Source organism: Felis catus, chromosome F1, assembly GCF_018350175.1.
Source record: "Felis catus isolate Fca126 chromosome F1, F.catus_Fca126_mat1.0, whole genome shotgun sequence".
NCBI classification, from domain to species: Eukaryota; Metazoa; Chordata; class Mammalia; order Carnivora; family Felidae; genus Felis; species Felis catus.
Window position 1 is genome coordinate 37,525,593 of NC_058384.1, and position 25,411 is coordinate 37,551,003.

General features: G+C 38.1%; 1 protein-coding gene and 1 non-coding gene across 6 annotated transcripts in view; both read left to right on the forward strand.

The window, feature by feature from the left end:
- PTPRC (protein tyrosine phosphatase receptor type C) overlaps positions 1-25,411 on the forward strand; it is a 130,708-nt gene that overhangs the window by 66,855 nt on the left and 38,442 nt on the right. For 4 of the 5 annotated variants that reach the window (XM_019821942.2, XM_019821945.2, XM_006942841.4 and 1 more), the window contains 8 exons: positions 197-253; positions 7,635-7,661; positions 9,407-9,625; positions 11,619-11,747; positions 13,119-13,259; positions 19,947-20,066; positions 20,441-20,599; positions 22,476-22,687. In XM_019821942.2, coding sequence (XP_019677501.2) covers positions 197-253; positions 7,635-7,661; positions 9,407-9,625; positions 11,619-11,747; positions 13,119-13,259; positions 19,947-20,066; positions 20,441-20,599; positions 22,476-22,687 — 1,064 coding nt within the window. The remainder of the gene's footprint in view (positions 1-196; positions 254-7,634; positions 7,662-9,406; positions 9,626-11,618; positions 11,748-13,118; positions 13,260-19,946; positions 20,067-20,440; positions 20,600-22,475; positions 22,688-25,411) is intronic. The other variant, XM_019821944.2, reaches the window with a different exon arrangement.
- On the forward strand, positions 12,769-12,932 carry LOC111558464. The gene has a single exon (XR_002739372.2). It is a non-coding gene; the product is annotated as a U1 spliceosomal RNA (small nuclear RNA).

Genomic DNA, 25,411 nt, shown 5'->3' on the forward strand with positions numbered 1-25,411 from the left:
GGAACTATTGGTTATCTTAAAGGGCCATTGGTAGGTAGATAAGGTTTTGGCTCACTTTCCTGTTTTGACAAGGAGCAAGTGTCAAGTCCAGTGATTCAGTTAGGAGAGAAAGAAAGTATCGTTGCTAAAGAGTTTTTCCCTTGCCCTTCATTATGACAAACTCACTAACTTTTATTCTCTGTTCATTTCCTTGCAGATCAGAGTCTTACATCCACGTCACCTGCAACAAGCATTATGACTGCTTCCGCAACAGGTGACAATCTTACCCTCAGCCATGCAGTCATACTACTACCATGTACCTGGGATGTGCTCGTAGAAGGGTCTTCCATTTGCTCTCTCGGGGGGCCCTTTTTTTGAGAAGTTCAATTGAGTATTCGAATGATGGGGACTGTGGAATGGCAGTTAGTCTTAAAACACATATTTTAGGGATGCCTGGGTGGCTCAGTCGGTTAAGCGTCTGACTTCGGCTCAGGTCATGATCTCACGGTCTGTGAGTTCGAGCCCCGCGTCGGGCTCTGTGCTGACAGCTCAGAGCCTGGAGCCTGTTTCAGATTCTGTGTCTCCCTCTCTCTTTGCCCCTCCCCTGTTCATGCTCTGTCTCTCTCTGTCTCAAAAATAAATAAATGTTAAAAAAATAAAAAAAACCCACATATTTTAGCTGTGCAATAGCTGGTGAGATCAGGGCATAATGTTACTGTGATATCTTTTCATATCATTATGACATCACCCAAGGATTGTGTGCTTTATGCAAAGGCATAGAAAAACGATCAAAAATACTATGACTTCTTTCTCTAAGAGTGGGCTTAGGTATTAGCATGAAAAAGAACAAGTCTATCCACGGGACTCCCCGTTCCAAGTGGCGAATGGCAGAGGATTGAGTGCAGAGCTCCAGTCATGTGGCATGGACCATGCAAGCAAAGACAAGAGATCTGAACGGACCCAGTATTTGGCAGTGGCAGTCAGTGGGCTGGCCGTGGCAGAGCGGGCAAGCCCATGGTCCTCAACCAAATTCTTCCAACTCAAAGACCGTATTGGCAAGATCTCTTGGCACATTTCCACCCATTCTTCAGTTAAATACAAATATGCTTCCCCCACGATGTGTTTCAATTTGTTGAAAGAGCCATTCACTACCCTGGATCCACTATAGGTGCAAAGAACTTACACAAATTAAACGAGAGAGTGAAGCCGCCTTTGCCTATTTTCTGATTTTTTTTTCTTTTTTTTTTTTTTAGTTTAATAAACATTTATTCCTTTTTTTTTATATATGAAATTTATTGACAAATTGGTTTCCATACAACACCCAGTGCTCATCCCAAAAGGTGCCCTCCTCAATACCCATCACCCACCCTCCCCTCCCTCCCACCCCCCATCAACCCTCAGTTTGTTCTCAGTTTTTAACAGTCTCTTATGCTTTGGCTCTCTCCCACTCTAACCTCTTTTTTTTTTTCCTTCCCCTCCCCCATGGGTTCCTGTTAAGTTTCTCAGGATCCACATAAGAGTGAAACCATATGGTATCTGTCTTTCTCTGTATGGCTTATTTCACTTAGCATCACACTCTCCAGTTCCATCCATGTTGCTACAAAAGGCCATATTTCGTTTTTTCTCATTGCCACGTAGTACTCCATTGTGTATATAAACCACAATTTCTTTATCCATTCATCAGTTGATGGACATTTAGGCTCTTTCCATAATTTGGCTATTGTTGAGAGTGCTGCTATGAACATTGGGGTACAAGTGGCCCTATGCATCAGTACTCCTGTATCCCTTGGATAAATTCCTAGCAGTGCTATTGCTGGGTCATAGGGTAGGTCTATTTTTAATTTTCTGAGGAACCTCCACACTGCTTTCCAGAGCGGCTGCACCAATTTGCATTCCCACCAACAGTGCAAGAGGGTTCCCGTTTCTCCACATCCTCTCCAGCATCTATAGTCTCCTGATTTGTTCATTTTGGCCACTCTGACTGGCGTGAGGTGATACCTGAGTGTGGTTTTGATTTGTATTTCCCTGATAAGGAGCGACGCTGAACATCTTTTCATGTGCCTGTTGGCCATCCGGATGTCTTCTTTAGAGAAGGGTCTATTCATGTTTTCTGCCCATTTCTTCACTGGGTTATTTATTTTTCAGGTGTGGAGTTTGGTGAGCTCTTTATAGATTTTGGATACTAGCCCTTTGTCCGATATGTCATTTGCAAATATCTTTTCCCATTCCGTTGGTTGCCTTTTAGTTTTGTTGGTTGTTTCCTTTGCTGTGCAGAAGCTTTTTATCTTCATAAGGTCCCAGTAATTCACTTTTGCTTTTAATTCCCTTGCCTTTGGGGATGTGTTGAGTAAGAGATTGCTACGGCTGAGGTCAGAGAGGTCTTTTCCTGCTTTCTCCTCTAAGGTTTTGATGGTTTCCTGTCTCACATTTAGGTCCTTTATCCATTTTGAGTTTATTTTTGTGACTGGTGTGAGAAAGTGGTCTAGTTTCAACCTTCTGCATGTTGCTGCCCAGTTCTCCCAGCACCATTTGTTAAAGAGGCTGTCTTTTTTCCATTGGATGTTCTTTCCTGCTTTGTCAAAGATGAGTTGGCCATACGTTTGTGGGTCTAGTTCTGGGGTTTCTATTCTATTCCATTGGTCTATGTGTCTGTTTTGGTGCCAATACCATGCTGTCTTGATGATGACAGCTTTGTAGTAGAGGCTAAAGTCTGGGATTGTGATGCCTCCTGCTTTGGTCTTCTTCTTCAAAATTCCTTTGGCTATTCGGGGCCTTTTGTGGTTCCATATGAATTTTAGGATTGCTTGTTCTAGTTTCGAGAAGAATGCTGGTGTAATTTTGATTGGGATTGCATTGAATGTGTAGATAGCTTTGAGTAGTATTGACATTTTGACAATATTTATTTTCCAATCCATGAGCAGGGAATGTCTTTCCATTTCTTTAAATCTTCTTCAATTTCCTTCATAAGCTTTCTATAGTTTTCAGCATACAGATCCTTTACATCTTTGGTTAGATTTATTCCTAGGTATTTTATGCTTCTTGGTGCAATTGTGAATGGGATCAGTTTCTTTATTTGTCTTTCTGTTGCTTCATTGTTAGTGTATAAGAATGCAACTGATTTCTGTACATTGATTTTGTATCCTGCAACTTTGCTGAATTCATGTATCAGTTCTAGCAGACTTTTGGTGGAGTCTATCGGATTTTCCACGTATAATATCATGTCATCTGCAAAAAGCGAAAGCTTGACTTCATCTTTGCCAATTTTGATGCCTTTGATTTCCTTTTGTTGTCTGATTGCTGATGCTAGAACTTCCAGCACTATGTTAAACAGCAGCGGTGAGAGTGGGCATCCTTGTCGTGTTCCTGATCTCAGGGAAAAAGCTCTCAGTTTTTCCCCGTTGAGGATGATGTTAGCTGTGGGCTTTTCATAAATGGCTTTTATGATCTTTAAGTATGTTCCTTCTATCCCGACTTTCTCAAGGGTTTTTATTAAGAAAGGGTGCTGGATTTTGTCAAAGGCCTTTTCTGCATCGATTGACAGGATCATATGGTTCTTCTCTTTTTTTTGTTAATGTGATGTATCACGTTGATTGATTTGCGAATGTTGAACCAGCCCTGCATCCCAGGAATGAATCCCACTTGATCATGGTGAATAATTCTTTTTATATGCCGTTGAATTCGATTTGCTAGTATCTTATTGAGAATTTTTGCATCCATATTCATCAGGGATATTGGCCTGTAGTTCTCTTTTTTTACTGGGTCTCTGTCTGGTTTAGGAATCAAAGTAATACTGGCTTCATAGAAGGAGACTGGAAGTTTTCCTTCCCTTTCTATTTCTTGGAATAGCTTGAGAAGGATCGGTATTATCTCTGCTTTAAACGTCTGCTAGAACTCCCCTGGGAAGCCATCTGGTCCTGGACTCTTATTTGTTGGGAGATTTTTGATAACCGATTCAATTTCTTCACTGGTTATGGGTCTGTTCAAGCTTTCTATTTCCTCCTGATTGAGTTTTGGAAGAGTGTGGGTGTTCAGGAATTTGTCCATTTCTTCCAGGTTGTCCAATTTGTTGGCATATAATTTTTCATAGTAGTCCCTGATAATTGTTTGTATCTCTGAGGGATTGGTGGTAATAATTCCATTTTCATTCATGATTTTATCTATTTGGGTCATCTCCCTTTTCTTTTTGAGAAGCCTGGCTAGAGGTTTGTCAATTTTGTTTATTTTTTCAAAAAACCAACTCTTGGTTTCATTGATCTGCTCTACAGTTTTTTTAGATTCTATATTGTTTATTTCTGCTCTGATCTTTATTATTTCTCTTCTTCTGCGGGGTTTAGGCTGCCTTTGCTGTTCTGCTTCTAGTTCCTTTAGGTGTGCTGTTAGATTTTGTATTTGGGATTTTTCTTGTTTCTTGAGATAGGCCTGGATTGCAATGTATTTTCCTCTCAGGACTGCCTTCGCTGCATCCCAAAGCGTTTGGATTGTTGTATTTTCATTTTCATTTGTTTCCATATATTTTTTAATTTCTTCTCTAATTGCCTGGTTGACCCACTCATTCGTTAATAGGGTGTTCTTTAACCTCCATGCTTTTGGACGTTTTCCAGACCTTTTTCTGTGGTTGATTTCAAGCTTCATAGCATTGTGGTCTGAAAGTATGCATGGTATAATTTCAATTCTTGTAAACTTATGAAGGGCTGTTTTGTGACCCAGTATATGATCTATCTTGGAGAATGTTCCATGTGCACTCGAGAAGAAAGTATATTCTGTTGCTTTGGGATGTAGAGTTCTAAATATATCTGTCAAGTCCATCTGATCCAATGTCTCATTCAGGGCCCTTGTTTCTTTATTGACCGTGTGCCTAGATGATCTATCCAATTCTGTAAGTGGGGTGTTAAAGTCCCCTGCAATTACCACATTCTTATCAATAAGGTTGCTTATGTTTATGAGTAATTGTTTTATATATTTGGGGGCTCCGGTATTCGGCGCATAGACATTTATAATTGTTAGCTCTTCCTGATGGATAGACCCTGTAACTATTATATAATATCCTTCTTCATCTCTTGTTACAGCCTTTAATTTAAAGTCTAGTTTGTCTGATATAAGTATGGCTACTCCAGCTTTCTTTTGGCTTCCAGTCACATGATAAATAGTTCTCCATCCCCTCACTCTCAATCTAAAGGTGTCCTCAGGTCTAAAATGAGTCTCTTGTAGACAGCAAATAGATGGGTCTTGTTTTTTTATCCATTCTGATACCCTATGTCTTTTGGTTGGCGCATTTAATCCATTTACATTCAGTGTTATTATAGAAAGATACGGGTTTAGAGTCATTGTGATGTCTGTATGTTTTATGCTGGTAGTGATGTCTCTGGGACTTTGTCTCACAGGGTCTCCCTTAGGATCTCTTGTAGGGCTGGTTTAGTGGTGACAAATTCCTTCAGTTTTTGTTTGTTTGGGAAGACCTTTATCTCTCCTTCTATTCTAAATGACAGACTTGCTGGATAAAGGATTCTTGGCTGCATATTTTTTCTGTCTAGCACCCTGAAAATCTCGTGCCAATTCTTTCTGGCCTGCCAGGTTTCAAAAGAGAGATCAGTCACGAGTCTTATAGGTCTCCCTTTATATGTGAGGGCACGTTTACCCCTTGCTGCTTTCAGAATTTTCTCTTTATCCTTGTATTTTGCCAGTTTCACTATGATATGTCATGCAGAAGATCGATTCAAGTTACGTCTGAAGGGAGTTCTCCCTGCCTCTTGGATTTCAATGCCTTTTTCCTTCCCCAGTTCAGGGAAGTTCTCAGCTATTATTTCTTCAAGTACCCCTTCAGCACCTTTCCCTCTCTCTTCCTCCTCTGGGATACCAATTATGCGTATATTATTTCTTTTTAGTGTATCACTTAGTTCTCTAATTTTCCCCTCATATTCCTGGATTTTTTTATCTCTCTTTTTCTCAGCTTCCTCTTTTTCCATAACTTTATCTTCTAGTTCACCTATTCTCTCCTCTGCCTCTTCAAGCCGAGCTGTGGTGGTTTCCATTTTGTTATGCATTTCGTTTAAAGCGTTTTTCAGCTCCTCGTGACTGTTCCTTAGTCCCTTGATCTCTGTAGCAAGAGATTCTCTGCTGTCCTGTATACTGTTTTCAAGACCAGCGATTAATTTTATGACTATTATTCTAAATTCACTTTCTGTTATATCATTTAAATCCTTTTTGATCAGCTCATTAGCTGTTGTTATTTCCTGGAGATTCTTCTGAGGGGAATTCTTCCGCTTGGTCATTTTGGATAGTCCCTGGCATGGTGAGGACCTGCAGGGCACTTCCCCTGTGCTGTGGTGTATAACTGGAGTTGGTGGGCGGGGCCGCAGTCAGACCTGATGTCTGCCCCCAGCCCACCGCTGGGGCCACAGTCAGACTGGTGTGTGCCTTCTCTTCCCCTCTCCTAGGGGTGGGATTCACTGTGGGGTGGTGTGGCCCATCTGGGCTACTTGCACACTGCCAGGCTTGTGATGCTGGGGATCTGGCGTATTAGCTGGGGTGGGTAGGCAAGGTGCACAGGGGCAGGAGGGGCAGGCTTAGATCGCTTCTCCTTAGGTGATCCACTTCAGGAGGGGCCCTGTGGCAGCGGGAGGGAGTCAGATCCGCTGCCGGAGGTTTGGCTCCGCAGAAGCACAGAGTTGGGTGTTTGCGCGGAGCGAGCAAGTTCCCTGGCAGGAACTGGTTCCCTTTGGGATTTTGGCTGGGGGATGGGCGGGGGAGATGGCCCTGGCGAGCGCCTTTGTTCCCCGCCAAACTGAGCTCTGTCGTCCAGGGGCTCAGCAGCTCTCCCTCCCTTTGTCCTCCAGCCTTCCCGCTTTCTGAGCAGAGCTGCTAACTTCTGTCCTCCCAGACGCTAAGTCGCGCTTGCTGTGGGAACACAGTCCGTCAGGCCCCTCCGCTTTTGCCAGCCAGACTCGGGGGCTCTGCTTGGCCGGCGAGCCGCCCCTCCGCCCCGGCTCCCTCCCGCCAGTCCGTGGAGCACGCACCGCCTCGCCGCCCTTCCTACCCTCTTCCGTGGGCCTCTCGTCTGCGTTTGGCTCCGGCGACTCAGTTCTGCTAATCCTCTGGCGGTTTTCTGGGTTATTTAGGCAAGTGTAGGTGGAATCTAAGTGATCAGCAGGACGTGCGGTGAGCCCAGCGTCCTCCTACGCCGCCATCTTGCCGGAACCCTGATTTTTTTTTTTTCAACAAACGTGTCAACTGAACTCTCTAGGGGTTATAATGATATAAATCTATTTTGAGAGTAATCAAGGGGAGGAGGACCTTTACATGAATGGTTAGCCAAGTCACCACGCCATAATCAAATGTGTGCTGGAAAAAACCTCAACATTATTATTATTATTATCATTATTACCATAATGTTTATTGGGTTAAACTCATGAAAATGTCTTACAGAACTAGCTCATTAGTTTATAACATTTGAAGTTTTGAGATTAAAGCATTATACCAAGCACTGTGTTGTACATTGTACAAAACCTTGTGTTGTATGTTAAAACTAACTCACAGACTTTCCAATTTATGAAGTTGAAAACATTGCAAACCTCCTCACCCCAAATGACCACAGATAGCAGAGATGTTGTAAATGAAATTTTAATAATTTGCTTTCTCTCTTTTTGTTTCTATTACAGTTCCTACTACACCTAAGCAATCATGTGGTAAGTTTGTTAATTTGGAGGCAGCATATATCACTTTAGAATAGCATTTTCCTTATCTGCTTCTTCATTCCAACCTCCCGGAGCCACTAACAAGCTAGACTCACTGGCTTCCATTTCCCCGCAATGATTAGCTCCAAATCTTAAGAGCCTGTGTCCTTCAGAGGCAAGAAACTTTGATGTCATATTCAGACATAAGTTTTGAGCACCAGAATTAATAATTGCTAGCTAAACAACTTTGGTGAAGCCACTTAACTTCCGATTGAGTGTGTGTGAAGTGGAAAATGCCAAACTTGCTTTGGGGTGGCAGGAGGTAAGGATGCGTTGTAACGATAAATGTGAAATGTGGAGAATGTCTTCAAGGCTTATCAAGTAAAAGAATCTGTTTTTGTCTCTGTCTCTCTGTCCTTCTGTCTTGCCAGGGTTTGGCTCAAAGCAGATGTTTGAGAACAGCTTGTACAACCCTCTTCTCACCTTCCTACTCTCTTCCCAGTGAAAGTAGTCATTCGTGGTCAGGGCTTAACCCTCCGCACATTGCTAAATCTCACCACCGAAGTCTCTGCCTTCAGTAGCTGTCCATGCGTTATAATGTAAAGATCAGCCTTCATATGTTTGCTTAATTAATATGGTCTTTTATGATCATATTCCTCTTGTGTTATTGCCTCTTGACGCTCTTCACTTAACTAATATGAAACTACTTACAGTTTCCTAAACACATAATGTTTACATCATGCGTCCGTGTTTTCTCCTGCTCTTCCTCTCCACTTAGAATTCCTCTCTATCCTCATCCAGCACCCCCGTTCCCACCATCTATTTTTCTATGTCCTGCTCATATTTCAAAATACAAACTGAGTCACCCACCTCCTCTGAGAGCCTCTCCTATCCCTACACTCTGACTAGATTTCTCCCTACTTTCCTCCCTTATTATTTTGTACACATTCTTATTTTAGGGGTTTGCTCGTCTGCAGCCACCCGTCTATGTCGGTCTCCACATTAGACTCTACATTTCTAAAAGCCGATGGTTTGTATTCTTAGTGCTTGGGACAGTGTCTCAAACATAATAAGGGCTTGATAATGTTCATTGGATTGAAAGTGAGGGACAAATTAGTATTTGTTGAAAAGATATTTTTTACCATTCAACAATGTTTTTTAAATAAAGAAGGGAATTCAACATAGCGCTAAGGAGAGGTACTTAGGAGGGTTCGTTATCAACATTTCTACCTAAGTAAAGGAATAATGAGGCCTGTGGCCCCTGAATTAATGTTCCACAAATTTGGAGAAACAGGTAATCAACAACTGCATTTTAGGAAGTAAGGGAAATGATAAAGCAAGAAGAAATTCATCAGATGTTTCATTCGTGTATCATTTCAACAAGTAATTCAAGCAAGTGTGCCCCTGCTAATGACAGGTTTTCTGTAATGACTTGGGTTTATGGTGGTGTTCAAAATACACTGGCCTTTGCTGTCATAGAACATATAGTCGAGTTAGGGAGATAAGACATTAATCTATTAATCATCCAAGTATAAACTTAAAAGCTGAGGTTCTTGATAGGCAGTCGATGTAAAGGGAATTTTGAAAAAATAATCATGGACACACCTGATGTGTTTCTTCTTTTTTTTTTATGTTTCTGGGGACATTTTGTTAGATATTTGATACTTTTGAAAATCTATGTTAAAGCGCTTGCATTTGATGTAAGCTTATTCTGAAAAATTTTTAAAAAGGGAATCCACATTTTTATTTTCTTTCAGATGAGAAATATAAAGTTATCAGTGTGAAATATCGTTATGACTATGGAAATAATTCATTTATAGCAAAACTAAATGTTAGCGATGATGTGAAGTGTGAAAATGCCATATGTAAAATGAATGAGATCCTTAACCTACCAGCATGTGAAAATAAGAATGTTACTATCAGTCATACTTCTTGTGATCTTCCAAATAAAATTATAGAATTGGACGTACCACCAGGTAAGTATAAATTGGTTTCTATTTGTATATTTACAAAAGAATACAAATCCACGTGTTTTTCATTCTAGTGGGTGAAGGAATCTGTCTGGTAAATGAACAGGGGTGAGGGGAAAGATGTCAGCTGGACGCTAGTGGGCGAACCTTCTGTTCTTCTAACCCAGTGAAATTAGGAGTTCATAAGCCTTCTTTACCCCTTACTCCCTCCCTATACTCCTTTTACAGAGTGTTTCAAGTAGATTAGGTACGACTTATCCCACTGTGGATAAGTGATTACCTATAAGCTTTCTTCCCCCTCGGTACTTAGTTCAAGTCATTAAATATAGATGTGCACATATTTATTCTTCTAGATACAAGTGTGTCTGGAGTATATTGGGGTAAACCCCAAAGTCAAGGATTTGATGTTTGTGGAAAGAACAAAACTACGTTCACACACAAAAAAAGAGAGTTATAATCATGTTAAGGTGATCAAGCCACTTCTGCCGGCTCACCTACTGCTGAGAAGGGGAAGGGGGTAAGGGTATCAAGCCCCCTACACCGAAGAATATAACAAAATGCATTTTGGAAAAGGGATTCAGGAACTGTGTACATTTGTCTACTCTTTCACATCACATAATAATTCAAGAACACATTTAAATAGGTTGAAGTTTGCATCCGTATCTTGGCTATTGCAAATAATTCTGCTTTAAACATAGGGATGCATGTATCCCTTTGAATTAATGTTCTTGTACTGTTTGGGGAAATATCGATCCGGGAGATTGCTGGATTATAAAGTAGTTTTATCATTAACTTTTTGAGGAAGGGTCATACTGTTTTCCACAATGTCTGCATCCCTACCAACAGTGCGTGAGGGGTCCTTTTCCTCCACCAACACCTGTTGTTTTTTGGGTTGTTGATTTTAGCCATTCTGATGGTGTGAGATGATAGCTCTTGTAGTTTTGATTCACATTTCCCTGATGATAAGTGATGATGAGCATCTTTTCATGTGTCTGTTGGCCATCTGCCTGTTTTCTTTGGACAAATGTCTGTTAAAGTGTTCTGCCCCTTTTTAAACTGGATTATTTGTGTTTGGGGTGTTGATTTGTATAAGTTCTCTATATATTTTGGATACTAACCCTTCATCAGATATGTCATTTGCAACGGCATGGATACAGCTAGAGGGTATAAAGTGAAATGAAACAGTTAAATACCATATGACTTCACTCACATGTGGAATTTGAGAAACAAATTGAACAAAGGGAAAAATAAGAGAGAGAGAGGGAGAGAACAAGAAACAGACTCTTAGCGATAAAGAACAAACTAAAGGCTAGCAGAGTGGAAGGGGATGGGGAGATGGGTTGAAGAGGTGGTTAAGGATTAAGGACTTCACTTGTGTTGAGCACAGGGTGATGTATGGAAGTGTTGAACTACTATAGTATACACTTGAAACTAATATTACACTGTACGTTAACTAACTGGAATGAAAAGTTTAAAAAGTAGGCTAAGTTTTGGTATTTTCAGAAAAATGTCATGTAACATTCATTTTCTCCAAATATTACTGAAATAAATTATCATTTAGAAACATAAAATGACAATTTAAAAAACATATTCTCCAGGACAGGACCACCATACTCTAATAATCATTTAATAAAAAAAATCACAGAGTAAATTAAAAAGTTGAAGATATAAGTAAGAACAAATGAAGTGAGTGTTTTAAAATGTGCAAAAAAAATGCAATTTCATCTAGAAATTTGCTTGGGTCCCATTTTTTAAAGGTAAGATAAATTCTAAATAAAATGCTGCCAATTAAATGCTTTCCAAAATGTGTGATGTTAAAAAAAGAATAAGCTATATAATTGAGGCATGTTAAACCCTGAGTTATTGGAGTTTTTCAAAACTTTCAAAACTAAATGCACTCAAAGACTATATCACGAATATAGTTTCAGAGACTTTAATTGAACATATGGCACACATTATGAATCATTAATCATCTGTTTCTATATCTTCTTTTTGACAGATCCTGAAAGTTTCTATTTGAAAACTTGTACAGAGCCAACAAAAGCAAATATTTCTATTTGTTTAAGACTGGAAAAAAAGGAAAACTTTACTTGTGATGAAGAAAAGATTACACACGTACTTAATTGTGGTAAGAATATAGCTTTGATTGGAATATTTTTATGGTAGAAAGTTGTTCTAGATATTATCTATTCTTTCTTTCTTTCCTTCCTTCCTTCCTTCCTTCCTTCCTTCCTTCCTTCCTTCCCTCCCTCCCTTCCTCTTGCTCTCCTTCCTTCTTTCTCTCCCTCTCTCTCTCCTCTACCCCCCACTCTTCCCCTTCCTCTACCTTCCTTCACCCCCTTTTGGTCTATGGTTTTATGGAGTCAAAACATTGTATTGTCTATACCACTCAAATTCACAAAATAGACAAATACTTTCCCCCAAAATAATCTTTGAAATAGCAAAAGTCAATTAATTTATAAGAATTTTCTTGGCAACTGTTATACACAAGGCATTGTTGAAAAGGTTATCAGGGAAGGGTGCCATAGAAAACATATGACACACATACTGTTAGAATAAAAAGAAAAGCAAACGTAAGATCATGCGACTCAAGAGTTTATGTATGTGGTCAACCCTCCATTAACAAAATTCATGGACAATCTCAAGAACATTTACACGAAAGAAAAGTGGGAAAAACACAATCAGTGCCTCTAGGAATATGGGTTTGGGCTCATATGGGGGAAAGTAATTGAGATACCAGTTCTTTTTAATAATTAATGAATTAATGTTTTTTTTCTTTTTATTTGAATTTGTTAAAGTAGAAACTCTCCCTTGATGTAAAGCCATTTGCTAAGCCGTATTTGGCAAGGCAAACAGACACACACACGCACACACACACACACTACACAAAGGATGAAGTGTGGCACTGATTGCAATCATCATGTTGTAAAGAAGCTTCATAGCTACGATACAAGCGGTATGAGGAAAGCAAGAACAGATTTATAATGAAATGATGATAAAGTAATGGTGTACTTAAAGTATCTATTAGGCAAAGGCTAACTCAGGTGGATTCTTAGTTTCTGAACAGAGAACTCATTCCATCAGTGAAATTAGAGACACTCTCAAATTCAGTTAGACTTTTTAATATTTTCTTTAAAATCGAGTGTGGTGTACTTATCTGGCAGGGGAGATACCATGATCATGAAGGTGGTTTTCCCAGGGTGAGTTTTATCCATTGCACTCCAGATGCACTGACCCCTGCGTCTTCCTCAAATGTGGGTAACTCGAATGCATAATTTGTGGTAGTGGGGGACTGAGTTTGCGCTTTCCTCTGGAAAAAAAATTGAGTGTGGCAAAATCATGCATTATTATAGTAGTTTTTAGTATCGTTTACTTATTTCCTATTTGTTAAAGTTTTCAATCTAATAGATATTTATTACAGATATGAAATCTAAAGAGAGAGTTAAATATGATTATTGTATTTGTACATGTACTGATACATGATACTTATTTCTTTCAGCTAACTTTTCTTCATCTAATAAGACCGAAACTTATTTGGAACCCCTTTCACCTAAACAAAATTATTCCTGTAATTTAAAAGTATCGTATGGTGCCAATGAGTTTTTGAACAAAAATGAAACCTTTGAAACAGATGTTGGAAGTGAGTATATCACTTACATGTATATGTAAAATTTCTTATGTTCTTACAGTTCTTTGAGAATCAAAGAAAATGATGTTGTAGATTTGGAGAAAGGGTTTCAGAAAATGGATATGTATCAATTTTTAAAGTAGAATTTCAAAAATGGATGATAGAAGATCCAAACCTTTGACAAGTTTTTTTGTTTGTTTGTTTGGTTTGGTTGTTTTGTTTTTTTAAACTGCAAATTCTAGGCCATCATGAGCTTGTGGTGGACACAAAACTGAGGTACATGAAATGGTTTGTTCACTTACTTCCTATTTCTTCCTGCAGCCAAGTTCCTTTCTTGGTATGTCCTGCACCCTCTGCCCCTCTAGCAAACCCTGCCTTTGATAGAAGTGGGCACATGGCTATTAAAACACAGTGGCGCATCTAAGGATTGGTGGCGATATGATAATTAGTGTTACTAAAATGCAAGCAATATAAATAATAACAAGACTATAATAGCTAATGACGATTAGAAAGATCCATTTTGGAAAATAATAGCTTTTGGGAGATGGGGGGCGGGGGCGGAAAGGAAGTGAAAAGTCCTAAAATTCCACTCTTATTCAGTGGAAGGAGGGAGATTCCAGTCTAAAGTCTGCTAGGAAAAGTATGTTAATTATGTGTATGACAATTTATGAGTAACCACCAAAGTAAGAAGGGCAGAGAGAGGAAGAATGCAAGGCAGTACAGCCACTTTGGAAGATGTTTTGGTGGTTTCGACAGAACGAAACATACTCTTACCTTACAATCTAGCCATCACACTCCTTGGTACTTACTCAAATACTTATGTCAAATACTTACTTGGTACTTATGTCCACACAAAAACCTGCACAGGGATGCTTATGGCACCTTTATTCATAATTTTTCCAAAACTTGGAGGCAACCAAGATGTCCTTCAGTAGGTGGATGGACAGTACAACCAGACAACTGGAATATTATTGAGCACTAAAAAGAAATGAGCTATCAAGCCATGAAAAGACACGAAGGAACTTTAAATGCTAATTACTAAGTGAAAGGAAGACAATCTGGAAAAGCTACATACTGTATGCTTCCAACTATATGATATTCTGAAAAAGCCAAACTATGGAAGCAGTTAAAAGATCAGTGGCTGCCGGGATGAGGTGGGGAGAGTGAAATAAATAGAGCACAGAGGATCTGGGGGACAATAAAAACACTCTGGGTATGGCACCATAATTATGGCTACATGTCATAAGATACATTTTCTCAAACCTGTAGAATACATGACATAAAGAGTGAGCCCTAATATGAACTATAGACTCTAGCAGATAATGATGTGTCAGTGTAGGTTCATCACTTGTAAACCCTGGTGGGGGACGCTGGTAATGAGGGTGCTATGCATGGGCAAAGGCAGGGGAATATGAGAAATCTCTCTACCTTCCCCTCAATTTTGCTGTGAACCTAAAAATGCTCTAAAAAAGTAAGTCTTTAATAATCATAATCATAATCATAAATCATGAAATAAGATTTATGCCAATAATGTAAGAATCCGTCAACCTTAGAAAATAGCAATTAAACCATTTTACATACCATTTACTTCAGGAAAGGGGGAATTTTTGCAAGACCATTGCAACATTTTTTTGTTTAATGTTTATTTATTTTTGAGAGAGAGACAGAGACAGGGCAGGAGCGGGGGTAGGGGGGGTGCAGAAAGACAGGGAGACACAGAATCTGAAACAGGCTCCAGACTCTGAGCTGTCAGCACAGAGCCTGACACGGGGCTTGAACCCACGAACCGTGAGATCATGACATGAGCTGCAGTTGGACGCTCAAAACAGCTGAGCCACCCAGGTGCCTCAAGAAGCTACATTCTTAAAAACAAGACAAAAGACCTTGTTAATTCACCTACTAATGACCCACCCGCTTAAAGTATATAATTCAGTGTTTTTTTTTTAATATATTAAGAGTTGTGCAATCATCACCAGAATCAACTTTAGAACATTTTCGTCACACCAAAAAGAAACCCCATATCTATTAGCAGGCTGTTCTCATTTCTCTCCTGCTTTTCACACCTACACAGTTACCAATCAACTTTCTGCTTCAATGGATTTTCCTATTCTGGATATTTCATATAAATGGAATTGTATAATACACTGTCTTTAGTGACTGGCTTCTTTCACTTAGCATAATGTTTTTAGGGTGCTTCCATATTGCAAAATGTATCAATGTTTCAGTTTATTTTTTTATCGCCTGATAATAGTCCATCGTATGGATATACCTTATTTTGTTTGTTCATCCGTTGATTAGTTTTTTCCACTTTTTGGCCATTATGAATAATGCTGCTATGAACATTCATTTACGAGTTTTGTGTATACATATGTTTTCATTACTCTTGTGTTCATACCTAGGATTAGAATGTGGGGATCATGTTTTGCATTTTGAAGAGCAGTCAATCTGTTTTCCAAACTGGCTGCATCACTTTATTTGTTTGTTTGTTTGTTTGTTTATATTAATATGAAATTGATTGTCAGATTGGTTTCCATACAACACCCAGTGCTCCTCCCAACAGGTGCCCTCCTCCATGCCCATCATCCACCCTTCCTTCCCTCCCACCCCCCATCAACCCTCAGTTATTTTCAGTTTTTAAGAGCCTCTTGTGGTTTGGTTCCCTCCCTCTCTGTTTTTTTTTTTTCCCCCTTCCCCTCCCCCATAGTCTTCTGTTAAGTTTCTCAGGATCCACATAAGAGTGGAAACATATGGTATCTGTCTTTCTCTGTATGACTTATTTCACTTAGCATCACACTCTCCAGTTCCATCCACGTTGCTACAAAAGACCACATTTCATTCTTTCTCATTGCCATGTAGTATTACATTGCGTATATAAACTACAATTTCTTTATCCATTCATCAGTTGATGGACATTTAGGCTCTTTCCATAATTTGGCTATTGTTGAAAGTGCTGCTATAAACATTGGGGTAAAAGTGCCCCTATGCATCAGCAATCCTGTATCCCTTGGGTAAATTCTTAGCAGTACTATTGCTGGATCATAAGGTAGCTCTATTTTTAATTTTTTGAGGAACCTCCACACTGTTTTCCAGAGCGGCTGCACCAGTTTGCATTCCCACCAGCAGCACAAGAGGGTTTCCATTTCTCCACACCCTCGCCAGCATCTATAGTCTCCTGATTTGTTCATTTTAGCCACTCTGGCGTGAGGTGGTATCTCAGTGTGGTTTTGGTTTGTATTTCCCTCAAAGTGGCTGCATCACATTCCCCGTACAGAATGCATGGGGGTTCTAACTTACTACATCTTCACCAACACTTGTTATTGTCTGTGTTTTTTATTATAGTCATCTCAATGCGTGTGAAGTAGTACCTCATTGTGATTTGGATGATGACTAATAATTTTGAGCATGGCTTTCAGGTGTTTATTGGCCATTTGTATATCTTTTATCTATTCAAAGGCTTTGCCCACTTAGAAAAATCTTTATTGAGTTAGAAGAGTTTTTTTATATATTCTAGACCCAAGTGTCTTGTCAGATATATCATTTGCAAATATCTTTTTCCATCCTGTGAATTGTCATTTTACTTTGTTGATAACTTTTGAAATTGATAATACTTTAATTTTGATGAAGTCAAACATCAATTTTTACTCCTTTGCTTATGCTTTTGGTGTCACATTAAAAACCCATTGCCATGGGGCGCCTGGGTGGCTCAGTCGGTTAAGTGTCCGACTTCAGCTCAGGTCACGATCTCATGGTCCGTGTTTGATTTAATTCTTTTGATGCAGTCATTCTCTTGTTCTAGCACCATTTTCTAGAAAGACCATCTTTTCCCCAGTGAAAAGTCTTGCCACCATCGTCAAAAATTAATAATAATAATGAGCTTATTTCTGGCCTCTCAGCTCTATTCTGTTGATCTACATATCTATTTTTATGCTAGGATCTGTTGGTTACTGCTGCTTGATATGTTTTGAAATCAGAAAGTATGATTCCTTCAACTTTGTTCTTCAAAATTATTTTGAGTATTCAACTTTCCATGGAATTCCATATGAATTTTAGGATCAACTTGTCAATTTCTACAAAGAAGCCTAACTGGATTTTTTTTTTTTTAAAGAGAGAGAGAAAGAACACGTGACTGGGGAAGTGGAATGGAGGAGAGACAGAGAGACTTAAGCAGGCTCCACACTCAGCATGGAGCCTGATGCAGGCCCCACATCCCTGGGATAGTGACCTGAGCTAAAATCAAGAGTTGGATACTCAAACGACAGAGCCACCCAGGCTGAAGCCAGTTAGGATTCTGATAGGGGTTGCAATGAACATGTAAAAATCACTTTGGGGAGTAATATCATCTCAACAATGTTAGCCTTCCAGTCCATGAATACGGGATGTCTTCCCATTTACTTGTTTTCCTTAATTTATGAAACAAATTTTTTTTTGTAGTTTTTAGTCAACAAGTTTTGTACTTCTTTTATTAAATTTATTTTCAGTTTTAAATTTATTCCCGATCCTATGGTAGTATTTTCTTAATTTCATTTTCAGATTGGTTATTGCCAGTATACAGGCATACAATTAATTCTCTGTATTGATCTTGTAGTCAGCCACATTACTGAACTTGTTTGTTAACGACAATCTTATAGAATTTTTGATAGAACATACTAAAGTTATTCTAAATTTCATATGGAAGGAGTTAGCTAAGGACCAAGGGAACTGCCTAAAACTGCTTTCCAATAACCCTCCAAAACAAAATCACAAGAAGAAAAATAAAACTACATTAAAACTATGTCCCCAGCATACCTAGAAAAATTTAATACTTTTTGAATATTAAGTACTAAAATCTTTGCAATTCTTATAAATCAATTTAACAAAATAGAAATCCCAGGGGTGAAAATACATATATTTTTGTAAAAGTAGAAAGGCAATTCAGTGGGGGAAAGGCTATTTTTTGTTCAATAAATGATCCAGGTATCCCTATAGAAGAAAAGATGAACATTCAGTCCTTACCTCTCAATAAAAATAAAAATTAACTCAGTGATTTACAGGCCTAAATACTGAGATTAGAACTATAAAATGTCTAGACAAAGACATTAGAAAGTCTTTGCTACTTTGGTGTAGGAAAAGTTTTCTTAAGACACATAAAACAAGAATTTTGTAAATTTTATAAATTAGACTTCATCAAAATTGACTGTTCTCTTCAAATAAAGCCATTAAGGAAATAAAAAAAAAATCAAGCCATACATTACAGGAAAATATCCACAATTAATTTTCAACAAAAGAAGTTTCTCCAGAATGTATCGGGAACTCTCCCAAATACAAACTAAGACATCAAGTAACCAAATTAAAAATAGGCAAATATTTTGAACATTTGCTTCAAAAAAGAAGATATGCAAATGGTCAATAAGCATATGTAAAGATGCTCAGTGTCATTAGCCAACCAGGAAATGAAAATTTAAACAACTATGAGTGGCACCTGGGTGGTTCTGTAGGTTAAGTGTCTGACTTTGGCTCAGGTCATGATCTCTGGTTTGTGAGTTCGAGCCCCCCACACGTGGCGCTCTTGTGCTGACAGCTCGGAGCCTGGAGCTTGCTTCTGATTCTGTGTCTCTGTCTCTCTCTGCCCCTCCCCTGCTCACACTCTGTCTCTCTCTCTCAAAAATAAATAAACATTAAAAAAAATGAAACAAACAACTATGAGAGGATGATGACATTACACACCCGCTAAAATGGCTAAGGTCAAAATAACCAACAATACTATTTGTGAATGTAAAGTAATAACTCAGAAATTTTACTCTAAGTATTTATCAAAGAGAAAAAAAAAAAAAAACAACAACCTCTCTACAGAAAGACTCCTACACAAAGATTCATAGCAGATTTACTCCTAGTAGCCGAAAGTCTGGAAACAGTCCCAATGTCCCATCAACACTTAAACGAATAGATAAAATGTGGTGGATCCTTACAATGGAATACTACTCATGAAGTAACAGAACTAACTACTGACACATGCAACAACATAATTGAATCTCTAGAACATTATATTGAGTGCAGTATGATAGACATACAAAAGTACTATTTGATTTTCTCTATGTGAAGTGGGTGAAGAAACAAATTGAATCTATAGTAACAGAGAAAAGTTCAGAGGGGGCTTGGAGTTGGGCAAAGAGGCTGAGTTGCCTGGGAAGTGACACAGAAGAAATTTGGGGGGAAGATAGAGATGTTCTAGAGCTTGATTGTGGTGGTGGTTATGTAGACGCATATGCTTGTCAGAAGTGATAATTTTACCTCAAATTGGTGTGTTTTAATGTAAATTACACCTCATAAATTGATTTAAGCATTTATTACGTTCTTCATCTCAAGTTGGAAGTTTCCAAATAATGACAGTTAAGTTTATCAGTACTACCAATGACAGATTTTCAGCACAGTGAAACCTAGGAATTCCAAGGTAGATGAACAATAATACTATATCTGAGAGGAAGAGGATATTCACAGATATTTTAGGTCAGTGGAATACTTGGGCTCCATAGTGCCACTGTAGAGTGACATTTCCTATGTTAAGCGACCTCTAAAGCAAATTTAATGAGACTAGATGTCTTTCTTTTAATTTCATAATTAACTCATAATTAAAATGTGACTGTTAATAATCATAATTATACAAAGGATGTTTTTCCACGTATTATTTTTCATATTTCATATTTCATTCTTATTTTTTAACAGGTCCAAAAGCACCTCCAAATATTACATGCAAGCCTACAAGCTCAACAGAAGGAAGGATCACCTGGGAAAGCCCTGAAGATTATTTTGATAATTATGTTCTTTGTTTGCCGCATGCTTCAGGTAATTTGTGTAAGATTTAATTCCATGTCAGGAAAGATGAATCAAGAAGTGGGAAGCGCTAGCAATGTGGATTGAACTAGTGAGCAACAACAGAAATACGATGCCTTGTTATTTGGTACAATCTTTACACTCTAAATTCAATCTTTATTCTCTAAAGCCTGGAGAAAGAAACCCTCAGGAAGATAATCCTCATTATTGTCCTCCAAATATTATATGAGTTGCACAGTTTGAACTCCTTATTCAGGCCCACAAAGAAGCAAAAAAATGCCTAATCCCTCAGAGTCAGCTCAAAATGATTTAATGTAGACAGCAGGTTAAATATGTGGCAATCTTGAGTTTTAATGACTTAAATGTTTCCTTTTTTTTTTCTTGAGAAGAAAAATTCATACTTCTGGGTAAAGAGGAGACCGAACATAATTTGCAAAATTTGAAACCTTATACAAAGTACAGTGTGTCATTAAAGGCTTCCACCATGGGAAAAGTACAACGTGATGGACCTGCTGTGACATGTGAATTTGAAACACTTGCAGATAGTAAGTTATAAGCCTTAATACTTCTTTCTGTGAATGGCAAGAAACAAGGTATGAACTTTTTTTTTCTTTTTCCATTCTTTTTTTTTAATGTTTATTTATTTTTGAGAGAGACAGAGACAGAATGTGAGTGGGTTAGTGGGTTAGGGGCAGAGAGAGAGGGAGACACAGAGTCCGAAGCAAGCTCCAGGCTCTGAGCTGTCAGCACAGAGCCCCATGCGGGGCTCAAACTCACAAGCTGCGAGATTATGACCTGAGCTGAAGTCAGACGTTCAACCAACTGAGCCACCCAGGCACCCCAGTATGAACTTTTTAGTATACAATCCGTCTTTCTTTATGCTTCATTGGGGAAACACATTGACCTGGCACATTTATTAACATCTAGGGTTTATAATAATTTAAAATACAATAATGTTCTAAACTGTTATCCTGGGTTCTCTGTATTCTTCATAGACCATCACAGATTTGTAAGAATGAAGCTTGAGGCCATATTAACTGGAACAATTTTAAGATTTCAGGCAATTTAAGTACCTAACCAACATAGATAAAAATGCATTGTCTATTGTTTTCTTTATTATCTAGAACTAGTAACTGCCAATGAGACACCTAATAACATCTCACCCACAAAGCATTCACTTGCTAACCTCTACTTACCTGCTTACCTTATAAAATACAGTAACTTATTGGCATTGTCTTCTCTTTGTTACAGCGAACTACTTGTTTTATTTTATGGCACATTTTTCCATTTGAAGTTTCCTTTCAAAGTCATTTTCCTGTGCTACCTGTATGATGTCTCCATAGTTTCCAGGCCTAAAGCTAGATCTATCTCCGTGGTGAATGTTAACTCCATTAAGTCAGGAAAGAAGAAACACCCCTGTGTAAGGCAGTATCTGTAGCTCCAGAGACCTTAGCTGGCACCAAGTTCATGAAGAAAAATTGTCTTATTCAGGGATGGATGTAGAATGCTCTTCATGAAATTTAATGTAATTTAGATTCCGGTTTTAAAAGTCCAGATCCTTGAGCTTTATGGTTTTGCTATTTTCCTAAATTTCTGTGAAGTCATAGCAAACAAAGATAATTTGTTGCTCCTCCTAAAGAATGCAGCCAGGTAGGTAGTTACTAGGATAATGTAAGCACCTCAAGAACGGAGGAGCTGGGGGCTCCTGGCTGGCTCAGACAGTAGAGCATACAACTCTTGATCTCAGGGTTACAAGTTCAAGCGTCATGTTGGATGTAGAGATTATTTAAAAGTAAAATCTTAAAAAAAAAAAAAAAGAACCGAAGAGCTCTACTGTATGTAGGCCTTCAGAATCCCTCTATCATCCACTCTTCTCCCCCTGCACCTTTCTTCCCCTCTTCTCTACCCCCTCTTTCCTTCTATTTTCTAATTGTGTATACTCTCCTTAGGGGATGGCACGAAGTCCCATGACTTCAAGTATAACACATATGCTAATATTCATTGAAAGACTGGGGGGTTTATTTTTAGATGTTTTGGTACAGCTTCTTGATGCATGTACTATTATAGCTTCTTCATCCATAATCTCCAAATTAATGCTGAAAATAATTTATATTGGGGGTGCCTGGGTGGCTCAGTTCGTTGGGTGACCGACTTCAGCTCAGGTCATGATCTCCCGGTTTATGAGTTTGAGACCCACGTTATTCTCTGTGCTGACAGCTCAGAGCCTGGACCCTGCTTCAGATTCTGTGTTTCCCTCTCTCTCTGCCCACCCCTACTCATGCTCTGTTTCTGTCTCTCAAAAATGAATAAACATTAAAAATTTTTTAAATAATAATTTATAATGTACAAAAATATTGCCAACTGATTTAAATATGCATGTACAAAGTGATTAAAGTAACAAATATTCCTTCGTTTTGATAGAGCCAACCAAAGTCAGGAACTTACTTGCTTCTCGGATATCAGATAATAGTATTCTTGTGAAGTGTGATCCTCCTTTGGACTTTAAAGGCCCCAGTAATGGATCCTACCATCTGGAGATCAAAACTGGAGATGCCTTTGTTAAAAATGAGTCACAAATAATTTGCCACTTCTCTGTACTATATCTTCAATATTCAACAAAATACGAATTTAAGGTAAGATAATTTCTATCCTCAACTGTAGTACTAATGTACATTATACTGATTATTACACCATACTTCAATAATACTAAGACCAATTGATGCTCACATGAGCTTTAGAAACTCTTTGTCTAATGAAATCATACTTTAAAGTCTTAAATGGTTGACTCCGAACTTCTTATCCCCAGCTCTAAGAACAATGGTTTCAAGCAAATATTTTGTTGGAGTGTTTTTCACCTTTAATGTAATTTACTCATAGCAAAATTATTGTGCCTGTGTCAAGAAGCACAACATTTTATACACAGTAAATTAATTTAAATTTATGCACAATAGATTATTACTTTGCAAAATGTTTTATTTACCTTGACTTTTAATCTTTACTAACATGACTTTTTAAATTGCAAAATATTTTACAGGTGCACTGAGGTTAGAAAATAGTAGAAATAAATATTAGGAAATACCAGTGAACATGGAGAATTAAAAAAAAACTCATCTACAAGCTTACTGTCTACTGATCATATTTTATGAATGTGTTTCTGAAATGGAAAAACTCAGTCTTGGCCCTGGTTGTAGGGAAAAACCGTAGTTCCGTCTTTTCTTGTGTGTTCTTTTCTGTGAGTCTCCTGTACAATTCATGTGCAGTGCCACCCTTCTGATGCTTCTGGTCACCAAATTTGTGTGGAGGTTTTCCTCCACATCAAGCAAGTCTTTGTGGCACCAGCTGGGTATCCTGCAATTTAATTCAAATCTGACACTATCTACCTGGAGATCGTGGCAGATTCCAACAGGTTAGGGACTCAGTCCCACAAGACTGTTCCACCCCACTTCAGCTCTAACTGCCAGTAGTTGGTCCCTAGGTTACTCTCAACTTCTGTCTGACTTGGCTATAAATCAGGGGTTCCTATGGCCCTCTCCTCAGGCTTAGTTGCTTGTTAGTGTGGCTCACAGAACTCTGGGAAACACTTATTTACGTTTACCAGTTTATTGAAATATGTGATAAAGGATACAGAGGAACAGTCAGATGAAGAGATACATAGGGTGATGTCTGAGAAGGTCCCAAGTACAGGAGCTTCTGTCCCCCCCCATCAAGTTGGGATACATCACCTTCATGATATGGATGTGTTCACCAACCTGATAGCCCCCAAGCCACCTTCTTTGGGGTATTTTAAGGAGGCTTCATCATGTAGGTGCGACCAATCATTAATTTCATTTTCAGCCCTTCTACCTTCTCAAGAGAATGGGGGCTGGGGTGAAAATTCCAAGCTTCTAATCATAGCTTTGGCTTTCTAATGACTAGTCCTCATCCAGGAGCCATCCAGGAGCCCACCCAGTCACCTGATTAGAATGAAAAACACTCCTATTACCAGGGAAATTATAAGGGTTTCAGGAGTTCTGTGCCAGGAACCAAGGGCAGAAACCAATATATATTTTCCATTATCTCACAACTTTCATAATATTGTAATGTGCATTTATATATATTCATCATATATATTATCAACATTCTGAACACATAGTTTAGTAACCTACATTTTTCATATATCACTACAACATGAACTTTTTCCATGTTAAATATTTCACTACAATGCAATTTTTAACGGTCGCCTAAGATTCTATTATATGGCTTTTTAACATTCTACTAACTATACTTGTTTTCATCTGTTATAAACAACAATCAATTAGCACACTTACTGGTAAATAGCACAATTTTTGAATGTGTCTTTAATGATTTCTATTTAAATAAATTCCTGGAAATAAAGGTATTGGGTCAAAAGGAATTTACTTGTATTTTAAGAATTTTTGTGATAATTTTTTTCCCTGTAAGTTACCAAATTACCCTTCCCATACAGTCTATTAAATAATTGCTTTTGAGAATCTCACCAACATTGGGCATGGCCTTCTTTTTCTTTGATGTTGAGTAGGTGAGATATGGTATTGACATCTCTTTTTGTTTGAATGGCTTTCTTTATTTTCTGTCGAAGGTAACTACAGTTTTTGTTGTTGCTGCTCCCTTGTCCAGTTTTATTTGGGGAAGTTTTTGGATATTAATGATATTAAACTCTTTGTCATATAAGTTGCAAGTTTTGTTTCCAGCTTGTAGTTTGCTTTTTAACTTTATTTATAACACTTTAAATCATACACAATTTTTCCTTTTATTTTTATTCAGTCAGATCTATCAGTTTTATTTCTGATTTAATGGAAATTTCAACAGTCAATAGTTGACTATTCAAAATAATGTTGACAATTGACCTTATACCCTTTATAACTTAAAGAAATGTTTATATATACATATGTTTATATACAAAAACATATGTATTTATAAATATATAACCTTTCTTGTTTAATCAGACATAGGTTGGACTTTTTCCTGTGTTTTTATTGTACTATATTAGATGATGCCATGGTTGTGATGACATGATATGATTTGTTCATATGGTGAATTATAGTGATAGGTTTTGTGAGGATAAACCATGTCATGTTCCAAGAAAAAAAGTCTTGCTCTGTCACTGTGTATTATTCTTTGAAAGCATTATTGAATTCAAAGGCTTTTTTTAAGTCTTTATGAATAGACATTCATAAATGAAACCCTTCAATAAGTGGGTAGAGATGACGGGCACAGGCGTTTGTATAGGTGTGGGCATGAATCATTCTTAGTATACTTTGCTATAAAAGTTGTGCTAACCTGATAAATAGCACATTTTCTTGTTTCTTTGCCTTTTTATAACCTTAAATAGTATAGGA